Source organism: Pocillopora damicornis, chromosome 2 (genome assembly GCF_964200805.1).
Source record: "Pocillopora damicornis chromosome 2, jaPocDami1.2, whole genome shotgun sequence".
NCBI classification, from domain to species: Eukaryota; Metazoa; Cnidaria; class Anthozoa; order Scleractinia; family Pocilloporidae; genus Pocillopora; species Pocillopora damicornis.
In genome coordinates this window covers 34,083,148-34,101,786 of record NC_142671.1, presented here as the reverse complement: position 1 = coordinate 34,101,786, position 18,639 = coordinate 34,083,148, and the positions used below count along the sequence as shown (strand labels likewise).

General features: G+C 36.5%; 1 protein-coding gene across 1 annotated transcript; it reads left to right on the top strand.

Moving 5' to 3' along the window:
* The first annotated feature begins 12 nt into the window (after positions 1–12).
* On the top strand, positions 13–18,406 carry LOC113670028 (uncharacterized). Its single transcript, XM_027186109.2, has 42 exons — positions 13–242; positions 339–399; positions 1,452–1,504; positions 2,261–2,334; positions 2,815–2,884; positions 3,291–3,377; positions 3,461–3,559; positions 3,947–4,007; positions 4,092–4,144; positions 4,244–4,387; positions 4,859–4,945; positions 5,200–5,250; positions 5,564–5,641; positions 5,738–5,798; positions 6,315–6,367; positions 7,053–7,196; positions 7,588–7,674; positions 7,791–7,853; positions 8,479–8,539; positions 8,685–8,737; positions 8,883–8,956; positions 9,169–9,238; positions 9,371–9,460; positions 9,969–10,031; positions 10,413–10,473; positions 10,920–10,972; positions 11,101–11,174; positions 11,541–11,610; positions 12,538–12,624; positions 12,856–12,906; positions 13,023–13,083; positions 13,262–13,314; positions 13,768–13,841; positions 14,020–14,089; positions 14,443–14,529; positions 14,934–14,996; positions 15,613–15,673; positions 15,989–16,041; positions 16,337–16,410; positions 16,698–16,767; positions 17,488–17,574; positions 18,205–18,406. The coding sequence occupies exons 1-42, from the start codon at positions 155–157 to the stop codon at positions 18,270–18,272; spliced, it is 3,042 nt and encodes a 1,013-aa protein (XP_027041910.2). The 5' UTR covers positions 13–154; the 3' UTR covers positions 18,273–18,406.
* Positions 18,407–18,639: the final 233 nt, after the last annotated feature.

Sequence of the window (18,639 nt, the reverse complement as noted above, 5' to 3'; positions counted from 1 at the left end):
CTTCTATACTTTAAGTCGCATTGTCCAATAGGCCAACCAGGAAATTCAGCAGGTGGACAAAGACAATATCGTCTTCACCGCACAGTATTTCTTGCAAACGCAGACAGACAGTAAAAGAAAGAAGTCTTCAACTTTAAAAGAACGCAGTTTGAAGATGAGGCAACTTATAGCCCTAGTTTTATTTTCCAATTTAGCTATATGTAAATGCAGTGAATTCGAAGCCGAGTCACCTCTTGATCGAGGTATGGAATGTTTAGATTCACGTTATGATTTCACTTCTTTGAGAGCAGTTAGAATGAATGTTTTGAGTGACTCTGCCTTGAATTTGAATTTTTCAGGCTGGGGAGAAAAGATAGAATGGAAAACTTTGGAAGATGGTTCGAAAGCAGCGAAAAAGAGGTAAATAACTGAGTTATTTTAATGATCAGTGAAATAAAAAGATTGGAGTGAAGAATTAAACAAAATGTGTTTTGAGGGGAGCTCTTTCTGATCAGTAGAAATGTTGCAAATCGATCATGAAACAATTACCGTATGAATGAAAACGAAGCACTCAGATTCCTATGTTTTACATCTACTTTCGAAAAGTATATCGGATAGTTGATGTGTATATCGAAATTCGAAACATACATAGGAGCATTCTATCAAATCCGTGGTGAGATTTCAATTAAGGAAAATTTGCATTTGGTCTAAATGAATTAGCTAACAACTTTATTTGAGCTTTATGAAAATCAGTCCCTAGTCTCTGTTTATTCTCATCACAAAGTCTGTTTTTAAGTTAGAAGGAATTAAAATTGAAGTCAGTGGAACTCAGAGAATAGGAGATGTCCTTAGTCACGTGGTATTAAATCGTAATAAAGCTACATTATATAGAGTCTGGCGAAAGAACTCAACAACTTCAGTTACGGTTACGACAAGTTTTCATGTGCAAGTACGCTTCTATTTGATTGATTCACTGTTAGTAGCTGACATGGAGTAAAAGAGAAACTCTCTGTTTGATAGTTGTTTTATGATTTATAAACACAACGAATTCTTTATTTAGTCAAGCAAGAGCTGTAGATGTCAACTTTTGGCTTGCGACATTTTGCGAGGACAGGTTGTTCCATTATCTATACTGTAGATCATAGAATAACAATGGCTATAATCGGGAAGAAAAAGTCTTTTGCAAGTCGTTTCTCTTAGATTGTGCCATAGTCATTTCTTCAAATCGAAAATATTCCAAAACTTGTTTTGGCGAAGAGAGGCTCCATTTCAAACTCAGATCTAAAAGGCCGATACATTGTTATGATAAACGTATAGGGATGCTCTGATACACTACTTGCTCACATCTACCTTCTATCGATGCGGCTTACGTCGGTCATGTGTAATTGTAACTTTCCAATTTTCTTAGGTTACCACGCTTTCCTTACACTAAATCACAAAAAACTTGAAAAATACAATTCCTCCTTTCACAGTGATAAGCCACTAATGCTGTTGATTTACAAGACCTGGTGTGGAGCCTGTAAAGGTAAAATATTCTCTCTACTTTGTTGCTGAATTACAAAAATAAGGTGAAGCGAAAATATGATTTAAACTCTTCATCGAATGGAAATATATTTCTTTTCGGATAGGTAATCATGGAAATAATAAAAACACCGTGCTAATTTTTCCAAATATTTCTGATTTGCTTTTGTTATGTGATATGAATTACTAAAATTAGGAATGCTCTGGCTAAGTGTTTGGTAAACGTTTAGGCCTGTTTGATTATCTTGCAGTCCATGCGCGAGTCTTGCGAGCGTTGGTTTGCAAGTTATGCGCTGCAAGACCACACATTTAATTTTACCTTTTGAGTGATGAGTCCTTGACCGTTGTAATAGGGCTTCTAGTAATTCTAGTACGATAATCGTCATCGCTAGTCCTGTTTGGGTTTCTCCTTGACCTTGGTGAAAGTCCTCAACGGGAAATTTTGCTGAGTTTTTTTCTCTAGAAGATTGGTTGTTTTTCAAGTATTTCGTTGTCATTTCGAATGTCTCGTGAAATTTTTTGGGTTAGCGTTCTCAAAATACGTTTACTCTAGCTCGGTCAGTTGTAGCGTAACTTCAAACATGCCTACCGATAGGATATTTCAGAGCATTTACTTCAGGCTGAATTAGAGAGAGAGAGACAGACTCAAAGAGTGAATAAAAGTTCCTGATCAGACTCCTAGTGCCTTACAATGGCGCGGGAGTTGATCAAGTTGCAATTGGTAAACCTTTACAGTCCAACATAAGTTTCTTCTTCGCAGCGTTGAAGCCCGACTTCGCGAATTCTCAAGAAATAGCAGATCTGAGTAAACATTTTGTGATGGTTAATGTAGAGGTAAGCTCGAGAGACCTGAAAAAAATTGCAAAGAATTTGAAGGGGACTTGAAAAGCTTTGAAACGATCTCCCTGTTTCTTGAAACCCATTATTTGATGGATTGATAATGACAGACTCCAAAATCCAAATGTGGCTGACATTAAATAAACAATTTATGGTAATTTTGTCAACGGAAAAAGCTACGGTAACCATAGTTACTCTAAACCTCTAAGAAACATCTTATTCTGGCTCAGTAAAAGCCACTCATTCCCATTTTTTAAAATTTGCAGTCATCAAGTTAGAAAAAACACTGATCTATAGAATAACAAGTTGGTGATGATTTCAACTGTCATTGTGAATCTATTCCTAAATGTGAATAATTAGGGGCACTTTCAGGCCCATATATATATATATATATATATATAAATTATACGTTGATGTATTCTGTATGTCTTTAATTCACACGATCTTTCACTAACAAATAGTTGATTTTTGCTGTAGGATGAAGAGGAGCCAAAGGAGGAAAAGTACCGCCCAGATGGAAGATATATTCCTAGGATCTTGTTTTTGTGTAAGCTTTATGTTAGTTTCTAGAAACATAGAGCAGTTTTCTCAGCGACCAATCAGAAAGAGGTTTACATCGTCATAAGCCAATGAGAGATCATAATCAAAATAGGCAAACTGCTTGAAGCGCAGGAAAACGCGAATGAAAAAGTCGCAATTGTTTTTAGTTTTACATCTGATTGGTTGAGAGGACGACGCAAGTTTTCGGGACCAATCATATAGCAAAATTAAGAAGAACTAGGGCAATCCCTGATTACTTTGGACATTCAATCGAAAATGACCTTATAGGGGTGAAATTTGATTGGGTGGGTTTTGATTCAAAGCTTGTCTGGTTCTTTTTCCGATTCTATCCTCACAACTTAAAATTAGTGCAGCTGAGTGCAATGATTTAAAATTCTGTCTTTGTTTTTCAGCTGCAGAAGGAGAGGTCATGAAAGAATTTTACAATGAAAACGGGAAACACAAAGACACTAAGTACTACTATGGGAAAACCTCTGAGAGTAAGTGAATAAAAAAACGTGGGGAACTGATCATTGTCAATATGGGAACTTGACTGTTTGTTTGTTTGGTTTGTCTTTCACAGTTATTGACAGTATGAAGTCAGTCCTGAAAAAGACCAAAGGGAGCGATATACTGAAAGAAATTGAAGAACCAGCCGTAAAAAGCAATCCTCTCGCAAGAGGTAAGAAGAACGTCGACATCTGCTGCTGATAAATACTTTAGCACACTTCTATTAAGTTTATTTGGTCAAAACTGGTAAAGCTGGCTATAAGATCAATGAAAACAAAGGCCAAAATCACAAGAGGGCGAAGGGAAATCGAATTAAAACAAACAAATTTCTGGAAGCGCGCAAAACCGTAAATGAAAAAGTTGCTATTAGTGGTGATTGGTTGAGAGGGAATGCGGCGCGAGTTTTCTCAACCAGTCACAGGGTTAAGTACAGTACATGGACAATGCAACTAGGGGTAATATTTTTTTCAATGCCAGAGTGAGAATTGGCCTAATGCAATTGATAAGGAATACAACAATAGCTGAGTTTGCGATAAAATTTCTCCCTTCGGTCGCACAGGTTTTGGAGACCGTATAGACTGGGTGACGTTCGAAGATGGATTAAAACAAATTAAACAGAGGTAAATACGTATTCTTGAACTACGTCCATTTTCCTTTCATCAATGTTTACTTTGGGAGAACTTAAGTTCCTTTTTTTTTTGCAGTGGCAAGTGGATGTTGCTTCTTATTCACAAGACTTGGTGTGGTTCGTGTAAAGGTAATTCATTTCGAGCTAAGCGCATCCACAATCTGATCTCATTTTATTATATCCTTGGAGAGGGAGGATTAATAAAACCTCTTATTTAAATCTTCGCAGCCCTGAAACCAAAACTTGCTGACTCAAAGGAGTTTGCAGAAATGAGCAGGCATTTTGTGATGGTAAATACAGAAGACGAAGAAGAGCCGAAGGGAAGCCAGTTTGTGGTTGATGGCGAGTACATCCCAAGAGTTCTTTTTCTGAGTAAGTGATTTCACTGGTGTTAAAAAGTCCACCTGTTTTTCAGCAGTTTTTAGCTTTTCATGAAAAAGGAAAGGAAGTAACAATTTGATATACATATAATCAGTCAATCACGCCTTTAATGTGCGGGAATAGCTTGATACTGCTTGGTTGTAGTTCCAATTTAGCCCCTTAACAGCCCAATTGTTTCTGTTCTTCATAATGTATCTCATTTCTTAATTAACGTGAAGTTTCTTGCATGTCCATTCACGTAAAATGCGTTAGCTAGTTTAACCAACCATTCGAAATATCAAAAAATTACGGAAAACCGATTTAACTCCTTCGTTATTCTATAGCGAACATTTAACAGCCAGTAGAAACCTAAATAAAAGCAGATTCTGAGCAAACAAATCATTCCACAACTAATAGTTGGATTCTGGGAAGGCTAGATCATGCTTTAAATTTTTTTCCTTTTCTCTATAATTTACCTTGCAGATCCCGAAGGAAAAGTAGTTGATGATATTTGGAATGAAGGCACTAAACATCCTCACGTCAAATATTATTACAGTGGTCCTCAAGAACGTATGTTTGTTGTTTTAGCCTGAGTCTCTTCCTCGTTGTGGTTGTAGTTACTAATCTTTCTGCTGTCTACACTCTTAACATAGAGCTACTTCAAGCAAAGGTTTTAGCCTTTTGGAAGCGTTTCACGCTTTATGGGCAGTTATGTTTTAGATTCGAGAATTCTAAAGATGACGCGGGTTAACGCACTTGATCGGCAAATCATAACTAAGAACAAGGAGACAAAAGCAGAGACACCTTTTTTCTCTTCGTTGCAGTAATAAGTGGGATGAAAAGGGCTCTTAAAATGAAGGAAACTGGAGGTTTAGGTAAGAAACAAATTAATTCTTATCATCAAAATGATTTGTGCATAGGATTATATCCAATGTATGAAGTTCATAGCTGTGATAAGGTTTGAACTTGCACAAGCAATGACCATCTCATGCCATTTGATGTTCAGGTAATAATTAGTGAGTTCCCCTGGCTTCAGAGTACTTTAATATATGGAAATATTGCTATATCATATTATCATATCCAAGAAATTTAGTATGACAATATTATTGTACGCATGGCAAGCTTATAAACGATTGGTCAATTTATCATTTTCAACTTAACTTGGTCTTTTCTTCTTGTATACTCTAGAAAAAACAGAAGACAAAAAAGGAGAGGACGTAGAAGAGAAAGACCCATGGTGGAAACCTAAAGAAAAGTTGTCCAGAGGTACTCATCTCACGCTTTCCCACTTCTATTTTTGTGGTATGGCTTCAAACAGTTCTTTAATTAAAGTTATGGCCTAATTGTTTTTTATGTTATCAGGTTTTGGTGATCATATTAAATGGGTGCCGTACGAGAAGGGTTTAAAGGAAGCAAAGGAAAGGTTTGTGGCTTTTTCCACCGTTGTTCACGTCACTGAATCGCTTAATCCCCGAAAGTTTAGTAGAATAGAATGACAATCAGCTTTCGATTGGAAAGGAAAAGGGGAAAACGAAAGAACAATGGCGAAACTTAAGAGTTCTATGGTACAAAACGAACAGAAATAGAGAAAATAAAGAAAGAGAGAAAATAAACAAAGAACGACGAAAAAAAACTCAAAATTTACCACAATTGCCATGGAATACTGTTGAATATGTCAAATTTCTTGTTGAGGCCAGGATGTAGAGTCATGTATCGATCTTCCCAACAAATATATCTTCAGTTTCCAGAAACTTCCGGGCTTGTCTCCCTTGTGTCGTTGCTTAGGGACCGTCGCATGACGCCACAAAAGATGGAGCCGAAGGGGGCTACTTCACCGCGGGTTCTAAGATGATTGACAGTTATTCATCTTTTTGCTTCACAATGATATACTTGTATTTGTATAGGAGTTAACTGAATCAACCTTGTCTTATCTCTGCAGTAATAAGCATATGCTTCTGATTATACACAAATCCTGGTGCAGCTCATGCAAAGGTATTTTAATGCTTCCTTTCTGCTTTTATCTCCGCAAATAGCTAAAAAATCATTCATACTATTATTCAATAAAAGCCACATGTTTTTTTGGCTTGTTCATATTTTTCCTTGTAACTCTCCGTTCATCTGTTCATCTTTCCACCGCAGTGCAAATATGTGAATTTTCATATATCTGAATCTTCATTCACTCGGATGTTTATTTGTACCCAATTCATTGACCAGCTCCCAGTTGGCTTGTTAGCTCAATTGGTAGAGCGCTGCACCGGTATCGCAGAGGTCATGGGTTCAAATCCCGTACGGGCCTGATATTTTTTTCAGGTCCTACTTACAACTACTAGTTTCAGTAGTGTTCTTAGCTGCGAGGATCTTCTAATTTCATCTTTCAACCGCAGTGCAAATATGTGAATTTTCATATATCTAAATCTTCATTCTCTCCGAGTCCTGTTTGACGTTGATTAGTTTACAGGTTTTATGCAGTATCTCAGCTTATAAACCATAAATTAAACAACGTAAAATATACAGAAAATTTTTCCCCCACTTTTAATGATAGATTTTAAGATCTTGCGTTAAGCTTTTGTTTTGAAAAAATATAATTATTCCAATCACGAGCGATGAATATGAAATGGTTATAGCCACGTAAATTCGAAGGCGTTTGGAAGATTATTTGAAAATATTGTTATTTCAGCCTTGAAACCGAAGCTGGCAAAGCACAGAGAGTTTGGTGAGCTCAGCAAAAAATTCGTGATGGTCAACACCGATGATAACGAGGAACCGCAAGGAGAGCAATTTGATGTTGACGGGAAATATGTGCCGAGGATTTTCTTCTTAGGTAATATCAATGTACTTAATTTAGCTTAAAACATTCAATTACGGAAGTGGGAGAGGCGGTGGCTCAGTGATTAAAGCGCTGGACTCTGAGTCGAGAGTGGGCTGGGTCAGCTTGACTTTTTGATTTGTCAGTCAGTGTATTTTTTTGGGGTGGAACATTTTACTTTCACAGTGGCTTTCTCCACCCAGGAGTATAAATTGGTATCAGCGAATAAGGCAAGCTTGAGAATAGTAATACTCCTAGTCTCTTCATGCTATTAAACCAAGATAAGCTCCAGGTGGATACTAATAAATGCGGGGATATGAGATTTTTACCTTAACAGGAAACAATTCTTTTACTTTCTCACATCTAAATCCCTGAGATTCGGCCTTTGAAATTTGCGTTTCATCAGATCCTAATGGTAAAGTGCAAAAAGACATATGGAACGAGGGAACCAAACATAAACACGTGAAATACTACTACCAGGATGGAGAAGAATGTATGTATAAGATTTAGTTAAGATTCTTTGTAGGAAAATCTATTTGATCCAAAATGTTTCTTTATATTCTCAATGATATATAAAGAATGATCATTTTCGTTCGTACCGTCTTTCAGTATTGACAGCGATGAAAAAAGCTTTGAAAATTGAGGATCAACCAAAGGCAGTATCTGATCACGGTAAGTAAGGCTGAAAAATTGTCGCTGTTACTTCTTTATGAACAGGAACCATATTGCTAATTGAAAGATGGAAGAGTCGCTGCTTGCGGCTTTCGGTTGAGAATCTTAAAAACTTTCGCTATTGATGAAAAAATTTAAGCAAGTTACATTTGAATATCTATGCAGCCTGATCACTTCCTCCATTTCTTTGCTAAATAACAATACCTGTTACCGTGGCTAAGTGTTCCTTAAGATCCTGACACTCAGCTAAACTGAACGGTTAGAACAGTGCTTTAACCTCGCCACAATGTCCTCCGTTTAACCTTTCGTAAACTTAGGAACAACGAAAATAGTGTGATAAGGTCAACAAACATATAACGAGTCTATAAAAACCCAGACAAACTAGCTTGTAAAGGCCAAGAATCGACCTTCTTCGGAACAGCATAAACGAGTGGAACGAGACTCCTGTTCCAAGAGAAACTGTTGGCTAGTGCGCAGGATCGCTAGAAAGAAAGAGAAGGCGACAGAATTCACAGTAAAGCAAGTCGTGTTGGCGCAAATAGCTGAGTCCACTACACTCCTCGATACGTCACCATGAAATCGTCAACTCCTGTTCAGTGCTGACTCGTTTTGTAATCTTTTGCAGGATGGGGCGAAGACATCGCATGGACGTCGATTGAAGAGGGTTTCGAAAAAGCAAAAGAAGAGTAAGTGAAAATGATTTATATTTTATTCCCCTCCGTTTACCCCTGAAAAGTATGTGATACCCCCCCAAAATCTCTAACACCCACCCTCTTCAGCCGTTTAATGAAGACTGATCCCTAAATACAAATCATTTCGTGAAATCTGCAGAAAGAAGCCATTGATGTTGATAATTCACAAATCATGGTGTGGAGCATGCAAAGGTACGAAGCATTTGCAACAAAACAGCAGAACGTCTTGTAATTCTCGTCAAAACCAAGTATTGTTATTCTTTTTCATCACATTAAGCTATATGATCTGTTTCTTTCGCATTCCTTTTTAAAGACGATTTTTATTTTTATTTCAAAGCTTTGAAGAAGAAGTTTGCTAAGTCTAATGAGGTTGCGGAGTTAAGCAAACAGTTTGTTATGGTTAACATTGAAGTAAGTGATTTGAATTAAATCCGCTGTGCATAGGTTGGTTAATACTTTCTACAAACAACAACGACGATAACAACAAAAACAACAACAATAATAATAATAAGAAATATTATTTAAACGAGAAGGATTGGAAAAACGTTTCTCCCATGGAAACGCATGCGGTCATTTTTTACTTTGACAAAAATATTCACCTAATTCGTTTTATTTGACACTAGGATGATAGTGGAAAAACGGCCGACACCTTTGACGTGGATGGCGCTTATGCCCCGAGAATGTACTTCCTGGGTAGGTGAAAAAAAATTATCGTCTTATTTTTTGGCCTTTATGAAGGCTCTCCTAAGGGCTTCGGAAATGGCGGTAAAACCTTGGTAAAACAACTGACGCACGCGCTCATGTTTGACTTTTGATGTTTTTCAGATCCTTTCACGCGTGAGATTATGAAAGAATTTCACAACACCGATAAGTCTTTCAAGGACTACAAATATGCTTATGCAGAACCCAAGGAAAGTAAGACATTCTTCTGTTATTTTAATTGATAAAATCCCTCTAAAATGATATCTTTACATGCTCCCCTCTCTTCCGAAACTGACTTACTTTAAAACCCTCATTTCGTGAAACAACTTCTTATTCCACGAATGATCACTTTTCAAGCTAGACACGGCTTACATCTGATAATTTTCAATTAAAAACACCAATCAATTCTTTGCAAGCCAAAACAACTGACTTATTTCTGTGCACACTTATATGACTCAAAGTCATGTCATAACTGCTGATAATCTCTAACTCAAACGTTACCGCATGTGTTGGGCAAGATGCATGTTTCAGGAGCGATGTCCGCAGTTAGGATCAAGAGATTATACACAAGCGTTTATTTTCCATCTTCTTGCTTTCATCTTGTATGAGGAGTAAAGGGAAATTTCTAATCTTCTGATCTTTGTTAAGAGGTTTTTGTTTGGAATTATATGCGACACTGACATTTTCATGCAATTTATGTTCTGTCGTTGCTGATATTTAGTCGCTGACATGATGAAGAAAGTTCTCGGGAGAGAAATGAGAGCAGGAATTAGCCCAGACAGAGGTAATACACGAAATTATTTAACGCCAATTTTAATTTTAATGAGCAATGACACAAATCAGGGCTTTATTTCTCGTCCTTCGCAGCATGATCAGAAAATTGATATCCTTAACTTTCCCTACGACCAAGTTTCTGTTCGTCAAACATTTCTTTGTTACGAGGGAAATTTTGTTAAGTATTTTATACAGTAAATACAATAATATACCTAAACTGCCTAGCAGACAACACATCTACGAAAACACCAATTTGTTTATCATGAAGTTACTCAAGCCATTATTATGCAGCATAGTCTCCAAGATTTCCACACCCTATGTGAAACGCATTCGATATTTTCTGCAATGACGTTGTTCCACCAATATTCCATTAAGTATTGTCTTTTTCTAGGTTTTGGTGCTCATTTAAAGTGGATGAAGCTTGATCATGTTCTAAAAGAAGCTAAAGTATCGTAAGTTCAGTAATCTTACAAATTAGATTTTCATCTTAAACCCAATGTTTTTAACTTAGTTTGAAACCGAGGGACTCTTGGTCGAACAAAGAACAAGATAGGCATCTTATGTCATCGTAGATGGAAATTTTTACATTTTTATCCTACGAAAAAAATATCTCCGCTTGAATGGCTAAGCTTCTGTTATCGAAAGAAAATTGCTCTGACGAATCTATTTTTTAAACCTTATATTCTATCAAAACCTTCGGGGGGGAGGGTAGGGGGGATAAAATTACTCCAGAGCCTCGTGGGGGATCAAGTAGATTTTATCGTGATAAAACCACACTCCAACACACTCCAACACCTCCCCCCCTCAGGCACTAAATAATGACTGGTACGTAACAATCTTAATTTATTTACTGCGTCTTTTCTGTTTTCGTATATTCTTTGCCTGCTTCCATTTTCAGCAAAAAGCCAATCATGATGGTTTTACATAAAAGCTGGTGTCAGATTAGTCAAGGTCAGTTCTGTTTGCGAGAGAAACATTAGGTGTTAAATTTTGTGGAATTCTTTTAAGTTCATTCTTGGATGCCATGCGAATCATTTATCTCACGGCTTACCTCTTCCATGGCATTTATCCATTTTCAGATCTCAAACCAAAAATTGCTGAATCCAAGGAAATCGCTGAGCTAAGCAAAAACTTTTTGTTGGTCAACCTTGAGGTAAAAGTTGTAATTGAATATTATGGAATCAAAAAGATTGATATATATTTTTAAAGGTTTCACTGTATGCATTATTTTATTTCAAGGGCCATGATGACATGATGCGAGAGTGGTGCGATGTAAAGGGCCATTTTCAGGCACTTTTAACATATACCACATAAATTCCAAAAAAATTAGTCTATTTCTTTCATTATACCGGAAGATGGTCACAAATTAAACCTTGATGATTTTGTCTCAACTCCTGTTCGGAGGTGAATAGTGCTTGTTATTCACTTCCGAACTACCCAATCAGCGCGCGCGAAAAGTTCAATTCACTTGTGTGGTATATTCTATTTACGATACTGAATCATTGAGCATTTTTTTCAGGACGACGAAATCCCCAAGGATGGAAAATATGACGCTGATGGATCTTACGTTCCGAGAATTGTATTCTTGGGTAACAAAAATTTCAAGTTTTTTCTGATCTATCCACCATATTTACTATGATTAAGCTGATTAAGCTAAAGTTTCCTTGGAAGTTTCACCATAGAGAGCCATCGGTGATTTTGTAGTCACAGGTTGATAGATAAAAAATATAAGACGCACAAACACTGTCGACTGGGTTGTTATGATAGCCATAAAAAAATAACAAGGAAGCGCACTGTCGCTTAGAGTGGGCTTAAAAGGAGAAGGGATGGGAGTCCTGCGCCTGCGCACGTTTCACGCATAACAAAAAGTAGAAATAACGTACCGCAAAAAATCGAATAAGAAACTTAAACGTTCACGTATCGCGAAAAGCCAAAAAAAAAAAAAAATTCATAGATCACAGGGTTTTAATTTCGTATTTACACAGGGTGCGAAAATTAGAAACCCTTAAACCTTCAACACGCAGAAACCCCTTTAGAAGAAAAAGTTGCTTTCGTTTTAGTTTCCTTATATGTATTTCTCTTAGATGCGTATTGTAATGGTGTTTTGATTATTATTGTTGTTGTTTATGGTGTTTTATATCAATCTACATTCCTAAGGCCATTGGGGAGGAAACAGTTTTTGACCTTTATATACGCACCCTTGTGTTGCAAAGTGCTTGTTGGTGTTGTTGTTTATGTTTTTTTTGGTGTATTGCCAGAAAGTGTTTGTTCATTTCTCCTTCATCCTTTTGCGTATTTAGTTGAACCCACCATCACAAAACTTACAAAAACCTCAACTAGTCCGAAAAGCAATACGGGCATTGAGTACTACACTTCATTTTGCCAAAAATTATCCTTTTTCTCAATAACAGTGATGCAACTAAATGTTGAAAACTTGAGTGATGCACTTCATGATAGTGTTTATACGTATATATTTTTAAACTATCATTTGTTTGGTCTACTCTACATTTTCACAGATTCCGATGGAAAATTGAAGAAAGAAATTGATAATGAAGACACTTCTCTTGACAAAACAAAATACTTTTACAAGACAGCTGAGGAAAGTAAGTAAATCACTTCCCTTTTCACTCCAGTTCACGTCAGGCTTGAGGCAGTCTTTTTAAAAACTTGGTCTGTCAATGCATTCTATTTTGAATTAAACATACAGGTAAGCTAAAAATTACGAAGTCGTCACGGTTGGCTTCAAGTAAAATTTTCTGTGCGAGTTGATCTCAATTTTCTTCTATCCATCTGTATTCACTGTGACCATTTTTCTTGTTTTAATCTGTCTGCAGTCATCAAATCTATGAAAAAGCTGATACCAGAAACAGAAGGTTTGGACAGAGGTATGGATACAAATATGATAACAAAATCCAATTTTTTTTCGAGTGGATGAACTTAACAGCATATTCCTCCTTTTACTTGTCGCACTTGTAACAGTTTTATTTGCATTTATTGACAGGCTTTGGTAAGCAGATTAACTGGATGCCAATGGAGAAAGGTCTTGAAGAAGCAAAGAAAAGGTAATAGGCAAAATGAAGAAGGGCTGAAGCTTTCGATTGGATGGATTCCCATTGATTTTAGCTTCGCCGAGCTAAACGTATATTTACTTCCAATTTTCTTAACCTTAATCCTTTTATGAGTCTTTTGTACATACATCGTGGATAAACCTTGCAATTCATGATTTGATTCTTTTACCAGTGAGAAACCAGTGATGCTTATCATACACAAGTCGTGGTGTGGCGCTTGTAAAGGTAGAAAAAGCACTATCTTTTACATTTCTCTTCTTAATTACTTCTTTTCTTTCTAATACTAAGCGATGCCTGAGGAGGGAGCCAACGTTTCGATAGGAATTATGTTACAAAGCGGAGTTTACCTGAAAAGATCGAGCTAAAAATAGATTTTAAGCTTAAAAGCTAGAGTCTGCGTTATAGTGTTTAGAGGTGGGGTTGGCGAAATTAAGACGGCAGGCGGGTTTTCCTAAAATTTATGGACACATCAGGTTATCATTGATTATTTCTTTTCTATACAAACAGGGGTGATTACATGTCATTGAGGCGCTTTCGCCTAATGCGCCATTGTATAATAGGTGTACTGGATCTTGATGGCGCATGAGTTATGAACTGATTATGACCCAGTCAAAGCCTTGTTTGTTCTCTTATCTCTTACCCTCTTCAGGAATAATCATTTTAATGCTTTTATTTCAGCTTTGAAACCATTCATAGCAGAATCTAAACTAATTGCTGAACTCAGCGAGAAATTCGTCATGATCAACGTGGAGGTAAGGCATTCATTTGTTGGCAATGAACATGAAGTTTAAACACAAATTTTGTTGGTATGTCGAGTTCCTTTTGAGAAGCAACGAACATAGGAACTCAAGGAAATTAAAATGTTAGATTTTATCCCACAGTGTCCACTGCTTCGAATACGACCATCTTTTTCTTTTGCACTTTTTGTAGGACGACGAAGAACCCAAGGATGACCAGTTTGATGTGGATGGCAAATACTTCCCTCGAATCTTTTTCCTGAGTAAGTCCTTCCGAGAGGGTACTAATTACTTTGTTTATATGACAAGGTCTATAAAACGCTTTTAAGTGAGTGTCGTTAAACCGAAACCAAAGTTATCGCAACGGCCAATGAAAAGAAAGGAAATACCTTTAGGGACCTATGAGATCTCAAACCACCTCAAGCGCATCTGATTGGCTGAAAATGTGGCACGAGTTTTCTGAACCAGTCACATAGTAAAGAAAAGCAAAACCAAAGCAGTCCCGGATTACTTTTGGCGCTCAATTGAAAATTGCCCTTAGTGCAATGATGAAAATATGAGATTTATACGAGAAGGCCTCATATTCTAAAGTCGTTGTATATGTTTGTTTACACAGATAACGAGGGTAAAGTCCAAAGAGATCTTCACAATATGGACCTCGAGTTCATAAAGTTCAAGTACTTTTACAACGATGACGAGGAATGTAAGTATCGATTACAATATAGTCATCATGTGCTATACGATATAGGGTGTCATTTTTCAAATAAATCCTGATGTCAGTCGTTGTAGTTTAAAGCACGTACGTGCAAAATTTTCTTCAGCTTGTGGATAACGGCAAAAAATTTATTCGGCAAGATGACAAAAAATCAATAACAAAAACAAAAACACACACAAAAAAGGGATTGGCTAAGGATATAGAAGATTCATTCGGATTGCTGATCACGAACTTGGATTGAATTAGAGGAAAATTTTTCATGATCCATATATTTCTACGAAGATCCATTGAGCCAGATCCAAAGCATAGTATTTTTTGTTTCTAATATAGATAGAAAGCACACGTTTAATATTAACAAACATTTTGACCGACTATTCAATTTTCTTCTGAAGTGGTAAATACAATGAAAACCGCTTTAAAGAAACTTATCAAGCCGCCGCCTTCGTTGGATAGAGGTAAGATAATGCTCTTCCTGTTCTCCATAAGAAATATTTTCTTTCATCCTTTCCAATATCTTCACAGTTAGTGCCTTTATTTTATCTCAAGTTTTTTGCAAAGTTATTTCTGGTTGCAATGATTGTCCAGGAGAAACCGGGATAAATTCAAAATATCTTCATGAAATCTATCAAAAAAACACCATGATGGGATCAAAACTATTCTATATCATAAGGGTTCGGTCATTATTTGTCGCGGGGGGGGGGGGGGGGGGGAGTCATAAGGTTTTAGTTGTGTCAGGATAAAATCTGATCCCCTCGTTAAGCTCTGTATTTAATATTGTTACGATCCCTCCTTTGGCAGTTTATTGGCATTAGTAAATTTTCTATAGTCTTCTTCCCCCTTTTACTCTGTTGGTGAGGACTGATTCTCCGTCCTTTCCTTGCTGAAAGTCGTTTGATCCCCTTCAAATCCTCCGATCCTCCCCCCATCCCACCCCGCTGGTGTTAAATTGTTATTTGTCCCTAAGTAATGATATTCTGCCATGATGTAGGTTGACTCTCGCTCTTCAGAGAATGTTGACTATGGCTGCAAAATTGTTAATGTAATATGATTAATTGGTGATTTTATTCTCAGGTTTAGGAAAAGAAATTAATTGGATGAAGTTAGAAGATGCCTATGTTGAAGCAAAAAAGAGGTGAATAACTTTGTAACAGTTTTGTTAGTTTTACTACGAAATCATTCAGTCTTCACACCGATTCCTTAAGGGATAAAATAGAAATAATGCATGATAAAGCGTGTTCAATTTATGATTTGCCCGCTGCGTTTAAAAGTGCAACCGTTACTTTTTAAGAATGATCTCTAGGTTCGAAATCGACAAATCAGGGGTGATTTAAATTCAGCTGAGGAGGAAATTAGTAAGAAATAAGGGCTTAGTGAGTAATACAATCTTCAATTATCATCTCTTTTTCACTGTTAATGATGATCAAAATATGTTTTTTTTCTTTAAAAGCTGGAAGCCAATTCTGATGTTTATTCATAAAAGCTGGTGCAGTGCCTGTCAGGGTATGTGATGGAGACTTATATGTACTTAATTCATTAAAAAAAATCAACTCATTCAGTTTGCCAATCTTGGCGATGTTTCAGGTTTTATAACAACATTATGACGATTGAATAGTAGAAATTTGTACTTACCTATCAGAATTGATAAATAAAATAAATTATTGCGAGCGATAAACATATTTTATACGAGCTGTCCTACATTAAAATTCTGTTGGAAGCATAAATTTACTGTTTACTGAATGCTAAAACTTATTGAATTTTACTTACTCTTTGAATTCTCATATCGCTCGTTTTTCAGCTTTTAAACCAAAATTTGCTGCATCCCAGAAGATAAAAGACCTGAGCTCAGAACTTGTCATGGTCAACGTAGAGGTAAATCAACATAAGTTTCCTATTTCAAAGAGCTTCTTTCCCTAGCTTTGAGTAATTCCTGGCGTCATCGGAAATTGCTATAAAAACTGAACACCGAGGACATAAAATCATTTCTGTATTAACATTTAATTGTAATTCCTCTTTTTGTAGCTTGGAGCAATTTTAAGTTGAGTGTCGCGGTAACCCGAGTTTGCTTTGGTTTCCCTTTATTTCGTTCTGTAATTGGTCCAGAAAAACTCGCCAAGGTCCACTGAATATTTCAATGTGATTTTTATCGATTTTTTCAGGACGAATTTGATAACAACCAAAAGAAGTTTGATATCGACGGAGCATACTTTCCAAGGATCTTATTCATGGGTTTGTACTAGTTTTATTCCGCTTCAAAGAATATAAGAAACAATTTCTTTGATATATATTTTTTTTTACTTTTTTGCCCTGCAGTCTTCTCCCTAACCCTTTTCTTACCATAACTAGATTATGAGAGAACCTCGGTGAAAGCCGCATTTAAATTTTCATCTCAGAGACATTCTAAAAACATGAATTCTGAACTGTATTTAGTGTAATTCACTTTCTCGGTTGAAGATCATTGTTAGGTAAGTATTTATTTTATCTAAAAATACATTGAATCACTTTCACTTTCAGAAAGTAATGACATGAACTTCGAAGTTACCCTAAGTGGTTTAATTTTCAATTGGCTATTGCCTTCGTGCGCGATCTTATTAAGTTACTTCACCAAAGCCTATGATTTGCTAATCAAAATGCAAAACTAAACTAATACCTACCTAGTCACTCGTACTTTCCCGCGCTTCCAACATTTGCTCGTTTTTAGGTTTATGAGATTTTTTTCTGCCATGATTGACTTTTGATTTGGTTTAACAACACTCGGTCGAAATACACTGTAATGTCTCTAATACATTACTTTGCAAACTGGCCTCTAGAGCAGCCAAGCTGATCAGCCAAAGGCCGTTGGCCTGGCGAAAAAGCAAATTCTTTAGTCTAATTCACAATCTTATGGATATCTAAGGGGGGGTATTACTGAACGAAAGGTTAATTAACACTGTATTTAAATTTGATTAGATCCTTTGGGTAATGTTATGGAGAAAATAGTCAACGCTGGTACTATATACAAAGAAAGCAAATATTATTACTGGGAACCACATTCAGGTAAAGATGTTATTACTTAAAAATGAAGGGGAATAACCAAAGAATAACTGTGGTTCTATGTCGGGGGGGAGGGGGGAGAGGGGAGGGGAGGGGAGGGGAGGGGTAGCAAGATAATTTGGTTTTATCAACTGATTTGATGACGTAAATTGGCCACCGTGAAGAGTTTTAAACTCACGTTTCGGGCGTTAGCCCTTTGTCAGAGCGAATAGAAAAATTGTGGGTTGTTTGTGTTTTATATGCAGAAAATGGAGCTGCAACTTTGGTGAGAACATGGTAACTTAAAAATAAGTTGAGTCGATACCGAAAAATTTGATAATTTCTAGAGGCTGCGTATTGTATGTCATGTCTTCGAAAACTGGCGCGCACAAACCTTTTTTTTACGATTTTGGCTGTTAATTACATGTATATAAAACCTTTTTTACGGTAAAAACGCAAAGCAATCGTCAGGAAATTTATGAATAATACAAAATTAAGACTCGAATGATTTCATTCAAAGATGTGTTAATTTTAAGAATTGTTGTTTGAAACGCCAACAAATCAAACTTCAAGATAGTTTCAAGAAAAAGGACATTAATCATTAAAATGAATGAGTTAGAAAACTAATTTTCTCTGTTCATATTTAATTTTCAGTCGTTAGATCCATGGAAAAAGCTGTAGACAAAGTCAAAACCATGACAAGACCTAAAGATGAATTATGAGGAGAAAGTACTTCGTATAGATAACTCGAATAACATTTCCTAGGTCTTTTAGACGTTTGCCAAACTCTAAAGTGATTTTTGCAGCTTAATCCAGTTTTCGTAAATAAATTAAAGTTTAAATAAAATTGTTGTCTTATATTGGTTATTGCGATTTTTCTTCCGAACCAGCAAACGTAAGAGCTTGCCTTGTATTGTACAGTGTGTACTTTCTTTCGCTTTGGGCAAGCTACAAACCACAAGGAAAAGCCAGGAATAAAGTCCGGAAGTCTGGAACGAGATATCGACGATACAAAATTAATATCGTGTTTGGCAGATGTTTTCCGTTGCCAAGTAGCGTAAAATCTAGCGCCAATTCTTGAAAAAGGTT

Coding starts and splice junctions, on each gene's coding strand:
- LOC113670028 (XM_027186109.2), top strand. CDS start 155: ATGAGGCAACTTATAGCCCTAGTTTTATTTTCCAATTTAGCTATATGT. Junction 5,799..6,314: donor TTAAAGGAAGCAAAGGAAAG/GTTTGTGGCTTT, acceptor TTATCTCTGCAG/TAATAAGCATATGCTTCTGA. Junction 10,973..11,100: donor CTGGTGTCAGATTAGTCAAG/GTCAGTTCTGTT, acceptor ATCCATTTTCAG/ATCTCAAACCAAAAATTGCT.